The sequence below is a fragment of the Melospiza georgiana genome, chromosome 7 (genome assembly GCF_028018845.1).
Source record: "Melospiza georgiana isolate bMelGeo1 chromosome 7, bMelGeo1.pri, whole genome shotgun sequence".
NCBI classification, from domain to species: domain Eukaryota; kingdom Metazoa; phylum Chordata; class Aves; order Passeriformes; family Passerellidae; genus Melospiza; species Melospiza georgiana.
The window spans coordinates 34,888,575-34,910,263 of record NC_080436.1 but is presented as its reverse complement, the minus strand read 5'-3'; the positions used below and the strand labels follow the sequence as shown (position 1 = coordinate 34,910,263).

General features: G+C 39.4%; 1 protein-coding gene across 3 annotated transcripts in view; it reads right to left on the bottom strand.

Moving 5' to 3' along the window:
- Window positions 1-21,689, bottom strand: part of THSD7B (thrombospondin type 1 domain containing 7B) — a 298,829-nt gene that overhangs the window by 230,217 nt on the left and 46,923 nt on the right. For all 3 annotated transcript variants that reach the window (XM_058027753.1, XM_058027754.1, XM_058027755.1), the window contains exons 2-3: window positions 14,460-14,553; window positions 12,296-12,469 (exon numbers count right to left, since the gene is read on the bottom strand). In XM_058027753.1, coding sequence (XP_057883736.1) covers window positions 12,296-12,434 — 139 coding nt within the window. In that variant the 5' untranslated portion in view covers window positions 12,435-12,469; window positions 14,460-14,553. The remainder of the gene's footprint in view (window positions 1-12,295; window positions 12,470-14,459; window positions 14,554-21,689) is intronic.

Sequence of the window (21,689 nt, the reverse complement as noted above, 5' to 3'; positions counted from 1 at the left end):
TTTGTCTCTAAGAAAAGGAGGTATCCTTTTGCTTAAAAGTTAATCTTTTGCATTGTGAGTAAGATTGTCTAAGTGGCAAAGAAAAGTATTGGCTAGAATTGGTTCCACAAGACCTGAAAACAAAGGGTCTTTCACAAAGTATCTAGGCTTCTGGGGAAACCAAAAAAAAAGGTAAAAAGTTAATAAGTTGAAAAATCTGTCACTTTATCAGTCCAACATCTGTTACCTTTGAGAGGTGAAGCAAAAGCAAAGCTTGATGGAAATCTTTTCCCCATTCTCTCATGTCTTTGCACTGAAGTATCAGCTCACTAGCACTGCCCTAATGATGATAACCCAATTGTCCTTAACTACTTCCCAAATTAGCTGATTAAGGAAGGAATTCAATAGTGTTTCCCAGGTAGGATCCATTAATACCCACAGGCAGGGATCGGTAACAGAGCCTGCAGAGCGCTGCCCATGCTGCTGGGAGCAAAGCAGAGGAGAGGGGAGACAGAGAGAGGGAAACAATTCCTGGTGACAGGAATGACCCTGAACCACAACCAGCCAGCCTGAGTCCCAGGCTGGACTGTGCCAAGGGGAGAGAAGTCCTTGAACTGCACAGCAGCAAGCACGGGATGAAGCCAGATGAGATTACTCATGCAGGATGCTTATTCCACTGAAAGAGAAGTGGCAACACCAGCACCAGGAGAAAAAAAAGAGGATTTCATAAACAGATTGAAAAAAAAAAAGTTTGTTGATAATGACAATTCGGTCTTCTACTCCAAAAAAGTTTAAGAACTGTATAAAGTTATTGGGATCAGGAAAGTTGTTGCTATCTTATTGCAAAGCTCTCGTACCTTCTTGGTGATTTCTCATGGGCACCTCCTCACAGCACAGCCAACAAACTCCAGCTCTCTTCAAAGCACAACCAACAAACTCCAACTGTTGTCTCAACCAGCTAACCCTTTTGTAGCACTCATCTTATTGGACACAGCTGTGGCCCATTAAGGGCAGGCCTGTTCCTAATCTTTGGTGATTAGTGCAGCTGCAGCTCCTCAGGTGTGAGGCCACCTTCTGCACTATCTTTATTTTCTTACATTCTATCCCTCCACAGAAAGGTTAAGGAAATTTTTAAACTCTCACTTAAACAGGCCATACCAAAACACTGAGAGTAAAAGAAAGAACATTTATAAAATCCTCCATGAAGCAAACATGAAAAGGTTGCCCAGCTGCAAGATAACTGAGTATTGTAACCTTTCAAAGCAGCAATGAAAAGCGATTAGACCATCCCTTGGATTGAAAATGATTGATCATGCTGCTGGTATTGGAACTGAAGCTGACTATAATGCCTTTTATGTAATTGCTTTATTGAATGTAGCACAGCTTTATTTGGCAATATAGTCAGAACACTGTGAGTTTTACCAGTTCCTTAGCTCCTGATACACCACAGACACACAGTTACAACACATTTATCCCAATGACATTGGATTAAATGGCACACACTGAGGTTGCCTCCTGACCTTTCAGCTAAGGTCTACGGGGAATCTTCTGCCTGCAGAATCATCTAGTTGATTTGAGTACCAGCAGCTTTCCATCCTCTGCATCTGTTTGCTGGTTTATTCCATAAACTATATCAAAAAAACCTTAAATCTGATTTGGGGCCCTGTGTGCTGTAATAATTAAATCATTCTGAAGACTTTGAAAGCTGGCTCATCCATTTAAAAAAAAAAATCCATCAAGGACAAGTAAATCACAGTGAAGAAGAAGAGTAAGTAAAACTTTCTTTTTTATATCGGAACACATTGAAATATCTATGGGAAAAACAGTGGGGGTGAGGAGTTGTTTGATTTTAACCTTTGTTTTTATCTTAAAAAAACAGTTCAAAATTTAAATGTAACTGCATAGAATTACCTTTTCTCACTTGCTTTTCAGTTTCCATGATTTACTATCCCCTGGTATCACTCCCTGCTCTTTGAAGAGAGTCCTGGCAAAGGTCAGGCGTCAATTAACCATCAATAAACACCCAACATGAGAGTGACAATTTCAGGCTGCCTGAGCTCCCATTACTAAACCAAGCAACATGTTAGAAATCTCATAACAAAAGGCAAAAAGTACTTTGGAGTGTTCTGAACATAAATATAATGCTACCTTTAAAGCACTAAGTATGAAAAATATCAAAGGAGGTATGTAATACCAAGTTTTATCATCTATTGCACACGTATATTGATTTAACCAAGACACGCTCACTTATCTACAAAGCAAAAAATTGGGTTTTAAGTACTGTACTTTGCAAGACCCTTAGGGCACAATAACATTACTGTCATCATTTACTCTGACTTCCCTGTCTCTCATTTGATCCATCCCCAGCCTTCTCGAAACATTGCAGCTCTGTTTCTATTTCTGCCACCATGCCAGTGCCCCTGGCTGGGTGGCAATGCTGTAATTATAGACGGGTGACATAAAACACAGGCAAAAATTAAAATAAACACAAACACACACAGGCACTGACATCTAGGCAACGTACTTAACACTCAGACACATGGATAATTTTCCCAGTGCTGTGCAGGCAAGGATGTACTCAGGGTTTGGGGAAGGTCGTTTTGCACATTTTCTCGTGTTTAAAATTGTTTGGGGACAATCCTAAAAGCAAGATCATCTTGGCATTTTGCAGAGGAATGCAGAAGATAGAGAATTGGTATTTCCTTAAGAGAAAAGTGGGATCAATAACAGTTAACAGTTTGGATAAACCCTCATTATCAGATTTTTACAACTTCAACATGAATCCAAGTGAGCCTCCTGTTAAACGCAGACACAACCTCCAATCTGCAGAATCACAAATTTCACACTAAGAACATTTCAAGTCAAGATACAGCTACACAGAAGTTATGAAATATTTAATGCCAATTGAAAAACAGACGTACTGAGTTAGTTTAACTGAAAATACTGAAGTTTAGAGAAGTTATTCTAGTGATACACCATATGCATTTAATACACAGAGCTGCAAACAATTCACTGAAATTCATTTTCACTTCTGCTTGGATACAGAATTATTTGATTAATGCAGCCAAGAATATTAAGGGAATGACAATAAAAACATGAGTGCTACCTTATGAGCTATAGTTAATAACAGAACTTCCAGAAAGTTTCTGGTGTTTAATCCATAAAGCTTCCTTTTAATCCTTGTCTGTAAAAACTCTATTTCTGTACCCCATCCAGACAGCTGCTTCAAAACTCTGCAGCTAACACACACCAAAATCTATTGAATGCATAGAACATTTAAAGTATAGAAATAATTTTTTCTCCATGCAGCATTTCCACTTCAACAGATAGAAGTGTTTATTTTGCTTAGAAGCAGATGAGTGATATAAATGTAACTAATGGGTCAAAAGATGTTAAAGATGTCACAAGTACTGAAGTTTTCCCTTCAGCAGTTTCAAACCTGTGAAAGTTATGATTATAAATGTCACCATGTAAGAAGTAAAACATGCCTCACATGTAGGTGGATATTATTACACTATTGAAATTTGAAGGTCTCTGGATCTCAGGGGGGACAGAATAAACCCAAAAAGACACTAAACAGTGAAAAATTTCAGGTGGTAACACAAACACCAGATGTCCCCTGGATTTAACCCCATGGGTGGCACGCCCAGTCATGTTTCATATTTCTGTTGACTTATTCAATGGATCAAAAAAGTCCTGATAGAGACTAAAAGAAATATCTACCTTCCACATTTAATTTTTAAGCATATTGAAAATATAATGCTTTAAATGTCAGAATTTTTCAGAGGCATACAGCGTGAACTATTCTTGCAAATGAGGCGTAGGAACACCTTTAAAGCTGCTGTTGACTAAGCCAGGGAACACGAACCCTTCATTACCACTTAATTCTGTGCAGGGTATGAACACAGCCCTGGGGCTGTGCTGGTGACATCAGCCCCTCCCCAAAGCTGCAAATCTGACAGCACTGCTTCACAGAGCTGTGCAGGGCTTCTAAACACACCCTGGGAAAATAATCCAACAACCAACAGCAAATGTGTGGCTGAAGGTGACAGGGAGGGAGCCTGGTGCTGTCCCTGCATCTGCTGGGTACCAGGGCACACGCGCTCCGCAGCCTGGGCTGGCTCCTCTTTGAACATATGCCCTTTCAAGTGAAATTAATCACTCTCTTTATCACTGCTGCAGCATCTGGAGCCATAATCATTACCCAACTGCTGGGAAAGAAATGAAACCACTAATCGCACGGGGAGCAGGGCTCAGCGTTCAGAGCAGGAAAGTTTTTATTAAGTTCTCATTTGAAAAGTGATTTTTCATGGCTGGACTTGCAGGACATGCCACACAAAAGCTGGATCTGCTTCAGCAACTGTCTACAACTCACCCTCAGCACACAGAACCAATGTGTTTAGAACCACTATAATGAGGGTTTAACATGCTTTTCCAAACTTAGCTCTATAATCCTAAATCACTATTACACGCAGGCACTACACGGAGACACATCCAAGCACGAGCTTTAAAAGGGCTCTGGAAGAAGGAACTGCAGAATTCTGCAGAGACAGAGACCAGACAGTGCCTCTGGAATCACACCCTGCTCTTAGACTGGTCTCAGTCCAGGCAAACTGAAGCTCTGACATTCAAAACTCCTGAATTAAGTGGTTATTTCATCATATCTATCCACTGGCTGAGGGTGATTGAATTAAACAATGTCAAGACTATGGAAATAACCTGGATTATCATGAAATATCCCTTCCAATTTCTCTATTTCATGTTCCTGGCTTTTGCCATCCACATTTTTGGAAACTAAGAAAGAATGCAAAGTAATTTTTATTTCTTTTTGGAAAGAAAAGAAAAATGAATAAAATTATAATGGCAGGATTATTCTCAAAAACAGCAGCAGAAGAAAAGAAATATCTAGGGAATAAGGGTATCAGAGGGCAGACTTCCCCAACCTAATGAGGAGTCCCTAGAAAGAGTCAGCAGCATAACTTGCATACTGAGAACAACGTATTTTAGGGATTTCTAATACAATTTTGTGTTATTTTCACCACAATTGTGCTCAACACAAGAGCTGAATGAGGATGTGATTACCCTTATATACTGAAGCCATTCAGCTAAGTGGCAAAGTAAAACCCTTAAGATATACTTATTTAAAAAAAACCTGCAGGGTTCTGAACAAGGGCAGCAAAGTAATTAAATCTAGTACTCCACTAAAACAGGCTGAAAATGTGATCATCCATTTTTAATGCTCCACCTATACATAACAACAGAAATCTTTCCAACAGCTGCATTCAATTAAAAAAAAAAATTAACCCCAAGGAAAAACTACAGAAATATCCCAATCTGTTTTTCTTGCCACTCACTGTGCTTCTTTTGTGACTGAAATATGTACAACAATACAATCCAACAAAGTTGAATGAAAAGTACCACAATTCCAATAAGAAGGTATCTTTTTTTTTTTTAAATGAACTATTTAAAAGAAACCACTTTTGCAGATTTTCCCCTGTGACCCCCAGCTCTGTTCCCATAGTAACTATTGAGGAAAGAAAAGGATGAGAAGCCTAACATACTTTTCCCAATACCAACAAAAAAACAGAAGAAAGCACCTTCTTCTCAAAAACCATTATTCTCAAGAAGAGAAGAGGGACATTAAAAGATTAGTGTGAATCTCCTGTGTAATCTAGTTTAAACCACCACCTACTGAACATCTGATGCTGGTTGACAAAGATGTTTGCTAAAAGCAGGCAGCCTTACTGTAAAAGGCCTGCTGAAATAGTTTTGCACGCCCAACAATAACAAAATGACTGGGCACATGCTGCAAAAACTCCCCCCTGAAGGCAGCCAGCCCACAGCCAGGCTCAGCACTCCTACTCCAGGCACATCAAGTGTTAATTTCTGCATTTATTTCTGGGTTATTTCAGTTGCTCCTCTGCTTGCCTTTTTAGTTGGATTGTACTCTGTGCTGCCCATCCTGCTTGCCGGAGTGCTTTTCTAGGAAAATATCATAACCCAAGGATTCCTTCTTTAGGCAGGGCCACCAAGAACCTCCCTCTGCTGTCCACAGCTCCTCACGGGAACCCAGAGCTAATAAACAAGCCAAGTTTTACAGACAAGGAAAGTTTAAAAAAGTTTAAGTATTCCTGTATCTCTGAGCAGCATCCAAACTCCTCCAGGAGCTATTCCAACATCTCTGATGCTGTCTGGCTCCCTGTCCTTCATCCATGTCCCACACATGAGGTTTCCAGCCTGGTGGGATAAGGACAGGACCCAGGTGGGAGTGCCATGGGCTGCCCTGGCATTTATCCAACCCAAAAGCAGACCTCAAGCATGTGGAGGAAAGATCAGGCTGGAAAATGATGTTCCAGCATAAGAAAGCTTCTCCAGCCTTCATGGAACTCTTCTGGTCCTGTTCTCTGCCAAACTCCCCAGTATTTCCTGGGTGAGGACACAAGGTCTGCACCAACTTTGAAATGTCTCACCCACCTAGCCATGAATTAACCAACCCCTGCAAAGGGTCATAAATCAAGGCAACGGGTGCATCTCCACAATCCCAAAACAAGCTGGATTCAGCTGTTGAGAAAATAAGACCAGATGATGATACCAATATCAGAAGTGGAATTAGGATGGATGGAGCAGCAGAACGAAATGTAATAAAATTTTGAGAGTCATGGAACAGAAGGGTGGAAATGTGGATAGGAAATTGTAAGGAGCAAAGAAGAAAGAAAACCAAATATTTATCAATCTGAAACAGCTGCATTTCTGTCTGAGGAAATGTGACATTAGCTTTGAGGCCACCCTTAAAGGCTCTCAAATATCAGTGACTAATATCAACCAGCATTTTAAATTTTGCTCCTAACAAAATTTTGCAAAACAACTTCCTTTGAATCTTCAAATGTTATTGTTTTTTAATGTTTGGTAGAAATAGAAGCATAATTTATACTGTCTCATAAAGTATTATTTGTAAGTAATTATATTAGACAAATTTAGAACTAAAGTACTACTTTTTTATTTAAATCACTTTTTTAACAGCTACATTATGAAACTGCGCCAACACATTAAAAACAACTACACTGCTTCAAATGAAACTGTTCTTTACAAAAACCGTTCATTGTTTTCAAAAATTACTCTGAGATATTTTAAGCCAGACATCTATAATTCCAATTAAATACAGTAAAACATCAGTAGGTGAAATCTTAATTGAGATCTGATATAATTCTGAGGAGCAGTGCTAATACAAGATTTTGTTTGACCAACCAGTTCTAAGAAATAAGTTTACTCACAGAGGTCCAGAAGCTTGGTATCCTCAATTCATAAATACATTAGCAGCAATGACCAAAAGAAGAATTACTTAAACTAAAGAGTAGTCCAGCTCCAGAACAGAAGCATAAACTGACCATGAATAAAGGTAAAAAAAGATTTCTCATTTCAGAACAACTTTTCATTATCAGGTTTATGGCAGTGTCCTGGTTATTTTGAGAACAGAACATAATAGATTTTTTTAAAACTACTTACTGCTTCTGCTGTCAATACTACATGACTACAATCTGTAACCCAGGAGCACCACTTGTGTTCACTCTTAGCATAGTGAAGAACCTTTGAATCATACAAAGTTTGATTAAATCAAGGCTAAATTTCCACTTCAAAGTTTCAGCATTTAAAACTCCATCCACCAAGGCAGTGTAAGAACAAGCCACAATTAGAATGTTTACCACACAATGAGAAGTTTGGAAGCGTCAGTCAGATACACCACAAACCTTCCAGACACCACACAAAGATCACTAAAAAGGATTTGTGCTTCATTCATGAGCTGCTGTCCCATCAAACAAAGAAACCATTTCATTTAGGACAGATAATCACTCCTCATTTGGTCGAGCTTTTGGAATACCTCACTTGTTGCAGAGCTATTTTTGAGTCTCCTTTCAGCAGGTTTGAGCTCTACTGTCCTTTCAAGACCTGGACTCCTTTTAACGTTTGGTGTACGTAGGTAAAAGCTCGTCTTTTAAGACATAAGGTCAAAGGCACTTCCAAACCAGCACTTGACCTTCATGAAATTACCATCTTGAGAAAGGGCATTTTATGGCAGTATTATCAGAGAACAGAGAACAAAAGGCCTTTTTCATCATAGCCAGGGCCGAGCTCACCCACACTCGCGGGTGGTTCAAAGGTTCCTCCACATTAGAAGTCGTTCTCTGAAAAGTTCATTTTGTCCCTTTTCCATTATGGATTGTTTCTGAAGAACGACTAAAGATCAAAACCCATCTGCTAACCCTATTTTAAGGACGACTTTCAAATACAGGGGGTAACTCCAAAATTAAAGTTTTCCTATGTTCACCTCAGGCAGGAGTACTTACAGCTCACACACCTGGCTCCCAAAAGCCCACGAACTCCAGACATTTAATGGTTTCTTCCTCAGGTAAAAATCTCTCTGCTGTGATCAGAATCATTACAAACCCATTTCCCAGTCTGATACCTCACTTTCAGTGCTCTTCCACTCAGATCAGGGAGCATATCCCTGCTGGGCTAAATAGCCATCATGATTCCTTTTTTCTAGAGCAGGAAAACTCACTGGGACACAACATCTGGGTTTCTAACAATCCCCTTCTTCCCTTCCATAGTACACAGAGGAATATTTCCATGATAGATAGCATTTCTACCATTATTAAAGAACCAGTTTTCTAAAAATCAGGGCATTTCCATCTAGAAAAAAACATTTTTACAGTATTTCCCTCATTAAAAAATAAACCCATGTCATTGCTTTAGCTCTGATAGCCTTTTATGAGCTATGTCCCTTATATCTTGTATTCTGTTTGTATTTTGGGGGAAACAGAACATACCTGGGCTGTAGTTTATGGAGGAGCTGAAGACACCAGCAGAGAATGGGAGCCTAATCTGTCCATGAGCTACAAAAAGAGTTTCTGGAAAGAGACACTCCAGCACTTTGTAATCCTAATTATCAGCCCCTTCCTGAAAAGTACTCAAAATATTAGCTTGTTTCTTACACTTAATTGTGATTTTGGAGCTAAATTTTGGAGTTTTTAGAGAGTCACCAAAAAAAAAAAAAAAAAAAGAAAAGAAAAAAACACCTAGAATTATGATGTGGACTATGTATGTGTTACTATTCTATGCACAGTTTTAAAACCCTGAATGGCCATCACTAAAGCACAGGCATACTGGCACTGCAGAAGTTCCAGGAATCTCTTAGTGCTACTCCAAGTGTTGGAGAAAATTAACATGGTGAAATATTCAAATTGCTAATTGGCAACTGCATTAAATACTACCAATTTACAAGAATTTAAGTCCAATTAAATTCTGCAAGTGCAACAAAATTATTCAGCTATTTGATGTTGCTGAGTAATTTAGCTGATATGATTATTGTTTTCATGTTTAGTGGCCCCTAAATGAGAATCTGACAGGAAATGTCTGGAAACCAGAAGACACAGGATAGAGATATTAATTTGTAACTTCTAGAAGCCAAAAGCTCAAAATAAATGGCTTTAAGACAGGTCACAAATAAGCAACATGCAAGTGATAGCCCTCTGAATCGCTGCAGGAAGAGTATGTATAAAATTACCTCACATTGCCAAATTTTCATGTTTTATGATTTCAGAGCCTGGGGGATTTTTTGGATGCAGTGATTTCAGTACTGTTGTTTTCTCCTAGAATAAGACCACCAAGCCCAGAATGAAAATGTACAAGTCTTCATTAGACAGTGTCAAGGATTTACCTGAAAAAAGGTCTGTATTATGAACTGCAGCAATTATATGATTTTTTTTCCTTTTCCCCAGCCCCATCCATATTAAGGATGCCTCCCTGGATTTGTGTGTGCTAGGAAAATTTATTTCAGTACATAAAAATTCATTTTCATAAAGTCAGAGCTTTCAGTAGCATAATCTTATTTAATTATAAAGCATGACATTTCAATAAGAAGTTGAATTTCTCCCCAGCAGGTAAGTAACTTGCCATGCTTACAACAGACAATTCAAGATTTAAAAACAGAACAGATCATCCCCTTTCCCATTATGGACTGTTCATTTCTCATCAGATTGTTTTATTAAGAAAAAGGACAGCAGCTGCAGGTTTTCCTTCTATTGGAATGGATCTGCCCAGCTTTTATTTTAAAAGTTACTTAATTTTAGGTTCACTGTGCTGTGCTTTTATTAACTTTTTATTATTTTGTATTGGGCACAAAATCCTCAAACTACAGGATGATTTTTTATACAATTATTATACAAGCCACAGGTCTCAATATGTGAAGATGTCCATGATCTATATCCCAGAGATATTATTAATATTTTACCACAAGGGGTTATGTTAACTCTTCTACCTCTCCAGACCCACCTATTCCATTTAGGTCACCACCCCTCTCTTCCCAAAACACTTCCTTTTAATCTTCTGGAAGACACACCTTTGTGACTAATCATAGTGAAAAACCTTTTCAGGTAAGGCATGAAAATGTTTACAAAATCAAGCCCCATATGCCCCCCTGACAGCAGACTGCCATTTACTGCCCATTCTGTTATTTCTCAGGAAAACTGCAAAAACAAAAGATTCAGGATTTAGAAATGCTGATGTTTCACTACTACTGCAGGAGCTTCACAAATTACACTTAGTTTCTCAGCAAAACAAAATGTTTTGGGTGAACATACTATTCATTTCAACCTGGAACTAAACATTTGGGGCTTAGATGTAACTTTTATCTAACTTTCAACAAAATACTTCAGTGGGGAAAAAAAGGGAGGGAGGGGTAATGTTTACAAATATTGGAGAAAAATCTTTTTTCTTCAGTTGGGACAATGCATGTAGCTGGAACTCAAAAGGTATTTTCATTTGGAAAACATATCAGTCAAAGTTGTTTTCTACCTCATGCCACCCCATAAGCAGAGAAAGTACATCAAAATACTCCTAGGATTTAAAGTTTTAAAAGTGACTCTCGAGAGATCAGATATTTTTAATGCACTGTGGGAGTCACAAGAACTGATAATTTTCTTGTGCATCTGGAAGAGGAGCCTTAACAACAATCCTATTGTGGGGCTTTCAGAGCGTGGTGCCCACACAATCCTGGGCACCAAATTTTCTTAGCTCTAATTACATCTGCCCCAGATGCCTCTGAAGCATTGAAAGCTCCTTATTTTCAGCTGGAATCATGGAGTCAAATTAAAGTTTTATGATTTACAACGCACAGCCCTAATGACTGAAGAGAAGACAGACAGCACCAAAGGCTCTAATTTGTCTTTAAGAAAACAACTCTACCTTTCAAAGTTTGTTCAAAAATCATGTAAATAACAGTGAATTGGAGAAAAGAGAGTCATTGTTTATTTCCTCCTCATTTCACATGCTAGACAGTGTAAAGAAAAAGTCTTTTTAATACAGTATCATGCTGTACTTCACCAGCCCTTCCCCACATTCCCACACCAGGCAAGTTTGTGTTGATCCTACCAGAAGAACAGTTCTCCTAGAAAAATTGTTCATTATTCCAGTAATTCAGTCTACTACCTTCTACAGAAATGTAATTAAAAAATAAATAACCAAAATACCAAAGAACCTCTCCAAAACAAAACAAAACACAAAAAAAGAGGGAAATTATTTTTCCATCACAGTTAATTGCTGTGTTGCTCAGTCACAAAAGGCCAAACCTCAAAGGGATCCTGAGCAATGAAACCTCTGGTTCAGCTGGGTATTTTTGATTAAGCACTTTAAGTAAACATTTCCCAAATTAACCAATCTTTCCATTTCATTGAACATTCTCTGCAGTTGTGTGTTGGGCTGCAAAACAAACATCTGAGACACCATGCTTGGTCCTGTGCAGCTGTACCACCCCACCTCCCACCCACCCACTCCAGCACCAAAGCATCTTCACAGCTTTCCAACCTTGTACACATTCAATCACTGCATGTATGCAGCCTGACTGAGGGACAGAAATAATTCATACACTGATGGAATTACAAAGAGATCGACCAACAGCATGGGCTTCTGACTCAGTTCATCCTTAGAGATGCTGGTGTGCCTCTTGCATACAAAAATTAAAAGAAAATTATTAAATATTTCAAAGAAAGCAATATTAGGATAATAATCTAGTAAAAATACTCTAAGATGAAAAGCATTAAGGAGTCTAGAATTATGCTCTGGGTGGATAATTGCAACAGACATGTAGATTACTAATGTCAAACACAAATTAACTTCCTATTTTTCAGAATTAAAAAAAATTAGAACAGAAGACATTATCAGACTTTTAAAACTTATTATTGAAGCAAAACAGAAAGGACAATCATGTCATCATTTAATACAGCAAATATCTAGTAGAGAAGCTAATATATCTGTTTCCTACCTGTTTTCCAGACAAACTGGTGACCTCTCCTGGCTTGCAGATCAGCTGTTTGCAACATTAAGAAAACAAACAAAAGGAAGGGCTTCCCCAGGCTCTGCCATGCCCAATGAGGAGAAACCCAGTTCTGTTGTAGAAGCATAATTCAGATAATTCAGTCTCTTGTATTCTTTGGTCCTAGAATTAACAACAAAAGAAAAAACAAAAAGAGAAGCCTTGTTAAAATATTTAGACCACCAAGGCAACAGGCTCAGCCTAAGGGTGACCTGGTGGCCACTGTGGATTTGATGAGGACAAGTCTGTTACAGTGCTTCACTTGGAGAGGGAGAAAAGAAAAGGAAGAAGGGAAGAGAGAAGGGAAGGGCCAGCTCCCAGAGGACCTACAATCCCACCCTACAAAGCCACTGTAAATGCTTCTAGCAGGCTCTTAGCAAGAAATCTGCCAGTGCCAATAAATGGCAATGAACCCAGGGGCAGCGTGTGGTGTGTGCCTTCTTTTCTCTATTAGCTTTAGCAGGAATGGTATCTTGATACAGGCAGACTAAACCAAAGTGAGAATGGATTCCATGAACAAAATTCAGCTCCAAATCCATGCCCTACATTTAAGATCCAGGCCTGGAAGAGTTTTAGCTCACAACCCTGTGTAAACATGGGATACACAAGAGCAACTACAGAAATGCAGCAGGAAAAGCGGGGGTTGCTTATTAGCACATGATGGACCAGCTTGAGAGGGAAAACCAGACACTACACAGGCATTTCTGTGGAATTTGGGACACTCATTCAAGTCCCTTTGGATCACTGAGCTCCAGGTCAGCAACCAATTACTCCAGAGAGGTCTCTCTGACTAAGGGATTTTAATTAAGCTCCCCAACACTTCAGACAAATACCAGAGGCACATTGTGAGCGAGACTGGAGTGGATCCAGTCCTGCTGCTGCAGCAGTTTTACACCACACAATTCATTAAGATAATCACTGAGTGGTGCTGGAAGCAAGGAGGAATGCTCCTCTGGGTCTCCCGTACAAAGCAGGAGACCAACTCCTAAATGCCAGCTTCAGCAAACACCCACATCGTTTATACACCACAGAAAAGCTCCAAACAGCAGAGATTAAGAAACTCACACAATAAAACAAGATCTTAAAATTCCTATTCAGTCCAGTAATTCCAATCTTTGTGTCTCTCATTCCACAAGATGACCAACTAGACACTTAGGCAGACTTTACTTGAGTTTGAAGTTATTTTGGATTCATCCACATTCAGGTGGGAACAATTTAGAAATCTCAAAAAACATTCATAGTACTTCCACAACAAACAAGTTTCTGATGTAAATTTACATTAATTTATATTAATTTTTCTGATGCAACAGCTTTTGTATTTATACTGTGTATTTATACCATACTTAAATTCTCCACATAGTTCTAGTTATTAGTGATTAATCCTACTTTTATAGGTAAAAATGTCACATCTCAACTTGCATAAGGATGGAGATAATACCTGTCTTCAAGATTTGTCTTCACGGGCATAATCTTGGTGATTTTCATTAAAATTATCAGTTATTAGAGGTTCAGACCAGAAAATTCTATTACATTGCTAACCTTATGAAAAGCAACATTGTCATAGCACATAATACACACCATCGCTCTTGATAAGAAACTGAAGATAAATCTGGAAATTGTACATACTGAATATACAGTAGAGCTTTTAATTCCAGGCTGTATTCAAATTACTTTGAAACAGTTTCTATCATGATAAATTCATGCAATTACATTTAATCAGATATTGACTAACTACAGTGGGAGATACAATGTAATATCTGTTATCTGGTTTAGCTCATTCCTGCATTTCAGATGAACAGCATCTCGTGTACAAGCTAAAAACCCACCAACCTGACCAATTAACGTGGGCAAGGGATCACATTTATGCTTTGCTTATGTCTTTTGGGTTAATTTTATTCAGAATTCACATTTAATTCAGAATGCATCCACCAAGTCCCAGCACCCAGGCAATGTAGCACAGACCACAAGTGGCCTCATAGGAAGCACACAAGCCCAGGAATCTCGAGCATCATTCGGAAACCCAATGCAGCAGTGAAGTCCTGGGATGTGGGGAAGAAGGGCCCTCAGAAACCCTGCAATTCAGCATTTTTTGCCCATCAGGATGGCTGCTCACCTCACACAGAAGAGCTGAGGAGGAGCAACTCGGCCAGTGCCTTCAGCATCGCCGTCACCATCTATGGCGGTGGGACAACAGAGTCACCAGCTTTCTGCCAAGGGAAGGACAAGCAGTTAGTGGCACTGGCTCCAACATCACCTCTGTAGGTCTCGCATACTAAAACACAAAACCAGGGAAGGAATTATTCAGATGCTCAGATTTCAGCACCGGAGGGGAGCCACACGCCCAGCCCTGCACGGACAGCGCTCATTGCACTTGCAGGGCAGCCCTCCAGGGCCAGAAAATGCCATAAAACCACCAAAACCTAAACAGGCAGGGGTGCAAAATGGGCAGATCCAAGGACACCTCAGATAACAGCTGATTAAGAGGCTGAGGTTTTTAATGAAGCACGAGTGGGGCTCAGGAGCTGCTTTCTGAATGCACTGCCCTCATCTCAGCACTCACAGGGTCAGCAAACAGCAGCACGTCCCTGGGAACAGCAGCCTCCTGCCCAAAACAAGGGGTTTCATTCTTTGGGCAGGACTACAAAGATAACTGGCTGCTGCTCCCCACTGAGCAAGAACAGAGATTACATTAAGTCAGAAAAAACAGAAATAAATTAGACACCATGCCATGGGCTCTAATCTCCTCCACCCCAGCAGAGCTCAATAGATTCCACTGATTTGCACCCCAGCAATGCACAATGAAAATTTGTCTGTGTGTCTAGGTTTGTGTAACACAGTTTGGAACGGTAGCTGTTCTGTCCTGATATGATAAAAAATTATTGCACAGGCAACATATGCTATCTACAGAAACACGAATAAATTACATTATGAAGGCCACCAACACTTCACATCAAATTTAGTTACATGATATCTCAGCTCCCAAATGTGTCAGCATGGCTAGCTGTAAACTGGCAAACACAGATGAAAAAGGAGAAAAAAAATGAAATTTGTATTTAAAAAATTGATTTCATCGAGACTAGTCATTAAATTCATGGAATTGCTTAAATATCATAAAATCATTAAATGGTTTGGGTAGGAAGGGACTTTAAAGCTCATCTCATTCCAAACTCCTGCCATGGGCAGGGACACCTTCCACTGTCCCAGGCTGCTCCAAGTTCCAACCAAACTGGCCTTGGACACTTCCAGGGATGGGGCAGCCACAGCTTCTCTGGGCACCATTTTCACATTAACATAATATTTTCTAAATATGTTCAAGGCATATGCTTTAGTCAGAAAAAATATCTCCCTCTTCCAAAATTATCTGGATTTAGTCAATAACCCTTATAATCCAGGCCTGGCCAGTTCCTAGTTTGCACTAATGGATTCTCTTGAAATTAAATAATGAGGTGTTGTTTTGATATTTGGAGGATTAGCCACAAGCATCCTTGTCACTTTGTTTGGTTGGTCTGGAATCTTGTTTAGAAAAACAAGGATATCATCATTAGCTGTAATGGCTGGGAATATCCAGGCAGCCTTGAAAAAGACACGTGCAAGTTTTATAATGATCATAACCACGCATTTACATTTCCTAATCCACTGCTAATTCTCTTAATGAGAGAATTAAATCAAACTAGTTTTTTAAAGCAAACTTATTTTAAAAACCTGCATTTCTGCAGAAACAGGGCATTCCAGTGGCAAAATGTTGGAAATAAGTAAACATGTACGCAGCTGACAAGTATCTTATTGCTGAAGTGATCAAAATTTAATTTAATTTTCAACCTCAATGGAATATCCAACAGCCAAATTCCTGTCTAATCCCTGCTTAGCTAGAGAGGGGAAAAAGCCTCTGGGAAACTTTTCCTATTTTCCAGCCACTGCTGAGCAGTCAAAGGCAGGTTTGGCAGGCACTGTGCTAGCCCAAGGCACATCAGAGTCCTCAAAATCATCCAACACTAAAAAAAATAAAAGACTGATGGTCCAAATTTGACTGTACACTCTCACATAATGCACTGTAAAGAAGGGACCAGTTGCTCTTTCTCCAGGTCTCCATGGGACAGGGGTTTCTCCAGTCCTTCTGCTCCATTTCTGTGGTTTAGGGAAGCTCAACCTGGCTCTGCTCCAGCATGGATTTACAACGTATTTAATACTGAATTTAGAAAAAGATCAATTTAAACTGATCCAAACCTGAGACATGATTTCAGCTTGTCATACATCAGTTCAATTCCCCCTGACTTCACTGGGAGTTGTGACCTTTCCCATCATGGGTAAATCTGACCTACTTTTGCTATGAGATGGGAATGCTGACAAGGACACCTGGGTAGCTCTCTCCATTTCAAACACATGATGCAATTAGAATAATCCCAAATACTTTGAATAGCAACAACAAAAAAGAAGAGCCATTACAGATGATATGTGTGGCTATAAATCATTTGGCAGGTGTCTAGCACAAAGATAAGCATCATTAATCATGAATAAATTTCCTTAATACAAATGTAAGTAGTAACTGTGCAACTGTTTGCCTGTTACAAACCCACTGCCTGTGATATCCCAAGATAATCTGGATGTTTATATCATATTCTTTATCCTCAGATAAAGTCTGCCTTGCCTGCTCAGAAAGCTGTTATCCAAAAAGCTCATTCTATTCTGTTCTAAAGCAGCAGAATGCCTGGCTTGTAGCAGCAAAGGCTGATCACCACAGACAAGAACTGCTCACCATCCCTGGGGAGAGATTTCCAAAAAACCACAAATGCTATAGTGTAACAGGCATGGAGTGTAACAAAATAGAAATGTTTGGACAATCACATATGCCAAACTAGGAACAGGCACTCAAATATAAGTACCTATGTGCCCAGTCTTTTATTTAATGATGAATGTAGTTACACTAAACTTCCCTTACACTTCTATACCTAAAAGACACCCTACACATTTCTCCCCTTATACATTCGGAGGGAAACAGTCTTCTGGTTAAAGCAGAGGCACCCAAAGTTCACTCCACTTCCATTCCCAGCTGTGCCAGAAGCTTCCAGTGTAAAAAGTCACCCAAGGTCACGCTCCGACACTAAAACTCGATTCTGCAAGCACTCCCCATGATTTCAGCAGAGTGACTTTGCACACATGAGAATGACAGCTTGATTTTCTATACCTCTACTGCCTCACCTCCAAACATTACTGAGAATATTTGCCCTTCTTCCTGGAGCATTTGAGAAAATCCTGGTTAAAAACATACAGATCAAATGAGCGAGATTTATATATCAGGTGGACAAATGCTGACAGCACATTTATCACTTTTGTCCTAAGTGGTCACTTATTGGGAATCCAAACATTAACTTGAACAGTTCTCTGGTAATTTGCTATAGTAACTGTAAAGATAAATAATGCCTGAGAAAGTATTTGGTGTTCACACATCTTCACAGAGAAGATCATTCCAAACAATGAGCAGACAGTCTCAACCAGCCTGCTTTGGGTGGGATGAATCCTGCACAACCTCCAAACCAGCAAAGCTCAACAGAAATTTCATGGTCCATCTTCAGATACAAACTTCAACAACCTTCCTCAACAATCCATTGCTAGAAAGCTCAGTAAGTCATCACTATCATCACCAGTTATTTTTGAAAGCTTGGGTATTTTAGAGATGTCTATAGTCAAAACAGTAAGAATCTATTAATTATTTTCATTTATTCTTCTATTCAATTGCATCTAATTCTTGTTCCAAAGCTACAGAAGACCCAGAAATTTAAAAGCAAACATATGAAACTACTTTACTGCCAATTGATTGCTTCTTAACTTACATCAACCTGTTTGGGGTAAAAAACACGAATCCTAAGTTTTCCTCCTTCAGTCTCTGTACAACCTAAAAATGTAACAAAAGCAGGTTTGAATTTAGAAGCTTAATTATAAACTTAGCTAAGTGGATTATAATGAAAGATGTTCCAGCAAGGGAGCTCAGACTGATGCATTATGACTACATTAAGGAAAACACCAGAGAATAGACTTTCCATCAGTAGAACAACTTTAATTACAACAGTGCTGGAGCAGAACTGCTCTGTTAAACAATGCTGCTCTTACTTCTCCTTCACTCTGGGTACTTCCAATGGACTCCACGGGAACACACTTGACTTTCAAGAATACAAAGTGAATGGGGTTTGCAGACTCTTCCCAGGAACCTGGTTCAGTTAAACACAGCTGAAGCAAAACTTGCTTGGTTTGCACACAAACATGGGTGATTCACACCCCCTCAGAAGGGCAGGAGACTTCCAAGGCAAGGACTCAGGAATTTGTGCAAGGCACCATCCTGTCCATGACACAGCCACCCACAGCCCCCAGGCCCACTGAGAGCAGAAATGATGCTCAGCACAACCAAGAGCTCCCCAACATCTCCCTCTACACACTGTATTCAGTGTGACCCAAGTGAAATCCAAGCCCTGGAATTCCCAATGGGATTTGAGAGCCACAGACCTTTTGGTGTTGTATCAGCACTCAAAGTAGGGTAATTTACCTTCACAAATGTTCTTCAGGCCATTATCATACCCCTAGCAGCAGGAACAAGTGCAGAGCAATTAAGATCAAAATGCTCAAGACTGTCAATAGGCTTCTCTCCTGAACTCAGGCATTGATTTTATTTTTTTTCTGAGCAGCAGAACAGAGAAAGTGTCCAACAACTTTTAAGTAACCTTTTCAGGCTGCTCCTGCACTTTTATATATTTAATCAAATACAAAAAAAAAAGGCTGCAGAAACTCAAATCAAACATCTCATCAACACACCAACAGTCACCATAGAAACTTACAAAGGCCCATTTTTTGGGGGATAAATAATTTTGGGGGGTTATTTTATCTAGGTTATGTTTACAACCCTTACACATCATAGCTGAATGCCTCATGCCAGCCCTCTCAGCCAGCACAGCAGAACACAGCCTGGAAGCTCAGTGATTTCTTCACATTATAGCGCATCCTTTCTGTAACAACAAAACTTTATAGCTTTGAGGGACAAAAAAAGTTTCTTTTTGTTTATTTTTCAATGGCTAGAGAAAAGTTTGAGTCTATTATCAATCCACTGCTCTGCTGAAGCTTTTATCATTGGCAATGGATGAACTGAAGGTCCTTTGAAACTCAGCTGTATCTAAGAATTGCTGTCACAGTTGCACAGATCTTGGATTACTGTTAAATTGCAATTAAACAAAGGCAAAGGGAGCTGGCACTACTTCCAACACCATTTCAGTAAATGCTATTGCAAGTTTTTGTTCAAAGAGGATTACTCTCACTTCACTGGCAAAGCATTGCATATAATGCACATTCAGCAGTATAATACCATTTGAAAACTAGTATTTGAAATTATTTTCCTTTAAAAGGCAAACCTGGAAATCAGAGTGAGTAGAGAGCCATGTCCCTACTTTAGCAGCAGGACCATTCACACGGAAAACAACAGAAAGGTTCAAAGTCACCAATTACAAGGCAGCAGAGTTTCAAAAAAAGAATAAACAACCCCATAACCTCTGCTGCTAGAACAATGGCAGATTTCCTGAGCATTTCCATTAAAGTGCTTTCAGTTCAGAAATTAAATTGCTTTACTGCAGTGATTTTCTTCTGCATTCTGATATTACTTTATATTATTTGACATTAGTACAGCATCACAGGCTGTAGGTCAGGGAGTTTTTTCCTCTCCTCACTGGAATATGGCCACCACATAGAGTTTATCAATCTTAAGACACAAGGTCAGAATAATACAATCAAGTACCACCAGGCACATGAGCTCACAAAGACTTGGGCTCTGCTTAGCAGGGAAGGACCATCTGCCTCCCTACCACAGGACTGGTGTCGCTGAAGCTCATCTCCAATTTGAATTGTCACATTCTGCACTTCCACACATCAACCAGAGCAATGCACACACCCAAACCCCTCACCAAAGAAACCACTGCAAATAGGCAGAAAATCTGACTGTTTTACCTGTTAATCAGTTCTGGGGAGAGTGTGTGGGGTTCCGTGTTGAAATTCTAACCACTGGTGACTTTGGCTAAAATAGCCAGCCAAACATGCAGAGGCCACCTTCCACACTTCTTACATGTGCAATTTCCCTTCTGCTCTAACACACACACTAAGAATAATTTATTTCCCACAAGATCTGTACCTCTATTTGTAGGCAGTCATTAGCATTTTGCCATTTGCACTACCTAGCTGTAGCCCATACCCAAATGAGCTAATAAGAAGAGACACACACACACACATCCACAAAATAGATCCCATTTCAAAAAGCTCATTTCCAAAGTGCTGAAATAAACATTTATTCCAATGCGTCCTCTGCCATCAGCTGTTTATTTCAGTGCACCAAAGAACAAACTTGTAGGAAAGGAGAAAATAAAGAGCCAAATAAAGAGCACAATGCATGGCAAACTGAACACACAGGCTCTACAGAGTTCATCAAGCTCTGACACTGGACCTCTTCATTTCCTATCAAGCACCATCCACAAAACCTTGTGATGAAGTCTCCTATAACCAAGGCTTCATCATTGCTACAAAATAAAACCCTGTATAAGTCAGGTCCCATGTCAGAACATGTATTTTAAATAATTATACCTTGATTTGTCAAAATTAATAAAAAACATTTTGTGATTCCTTAATATTAATTAGTTGATTTTCCTTCTATTTACTTTGCAACATTGATGTTAGTGGGCCAGGCAGACACTGTAACAAAAGGGTTCAGAAAACTGTATTGCTAAAATTAAAAAATAAAGATAAAAAATAAAGATAAAAAATAAAGATAAAAAATAAAGATAAAAAATAAAGATAAAAAATAAAGATAAAAAATAAAGATAAAAAATAAAGATAAAAAATAAAGATAAAAAATAAAGATAAAAAATAAAGACTTAGTGAAGGCTAAAAACACATATAATAAAAACCACCAAATATTGGTATAAAGAACCTCTAAAATTTGCTTCCTGCACACACACACAGATGCCAATGTGCACACACTGCACTCTGAATTCAGCTTTTACTGATTGCCACACAGACTCCAACTCACCAAGAGCAACACAGTGCAGTGGTATAAGGCTTGTACTGAGAAGCAGCATCTGCTTTTTAGTTGGAATTCATTTTCAGAAATGCACGAGCTGCTCCTTTTCCCAAACTTCCTCACACTGCCACATTTGGGACTCCAGCCCTCCTTTTCCCTGCCATGGCAGTACCCAGGATTGATTTGCCTCTGCAGAAGATGCACATGGCAGCCAAGTGCCCCATCACAGCAGCACACCCCATCACCCCCTCCAGGGAGGGAGGAGCACCAGGCACCTGCTCCAGCTCAGCACCTGGCCCT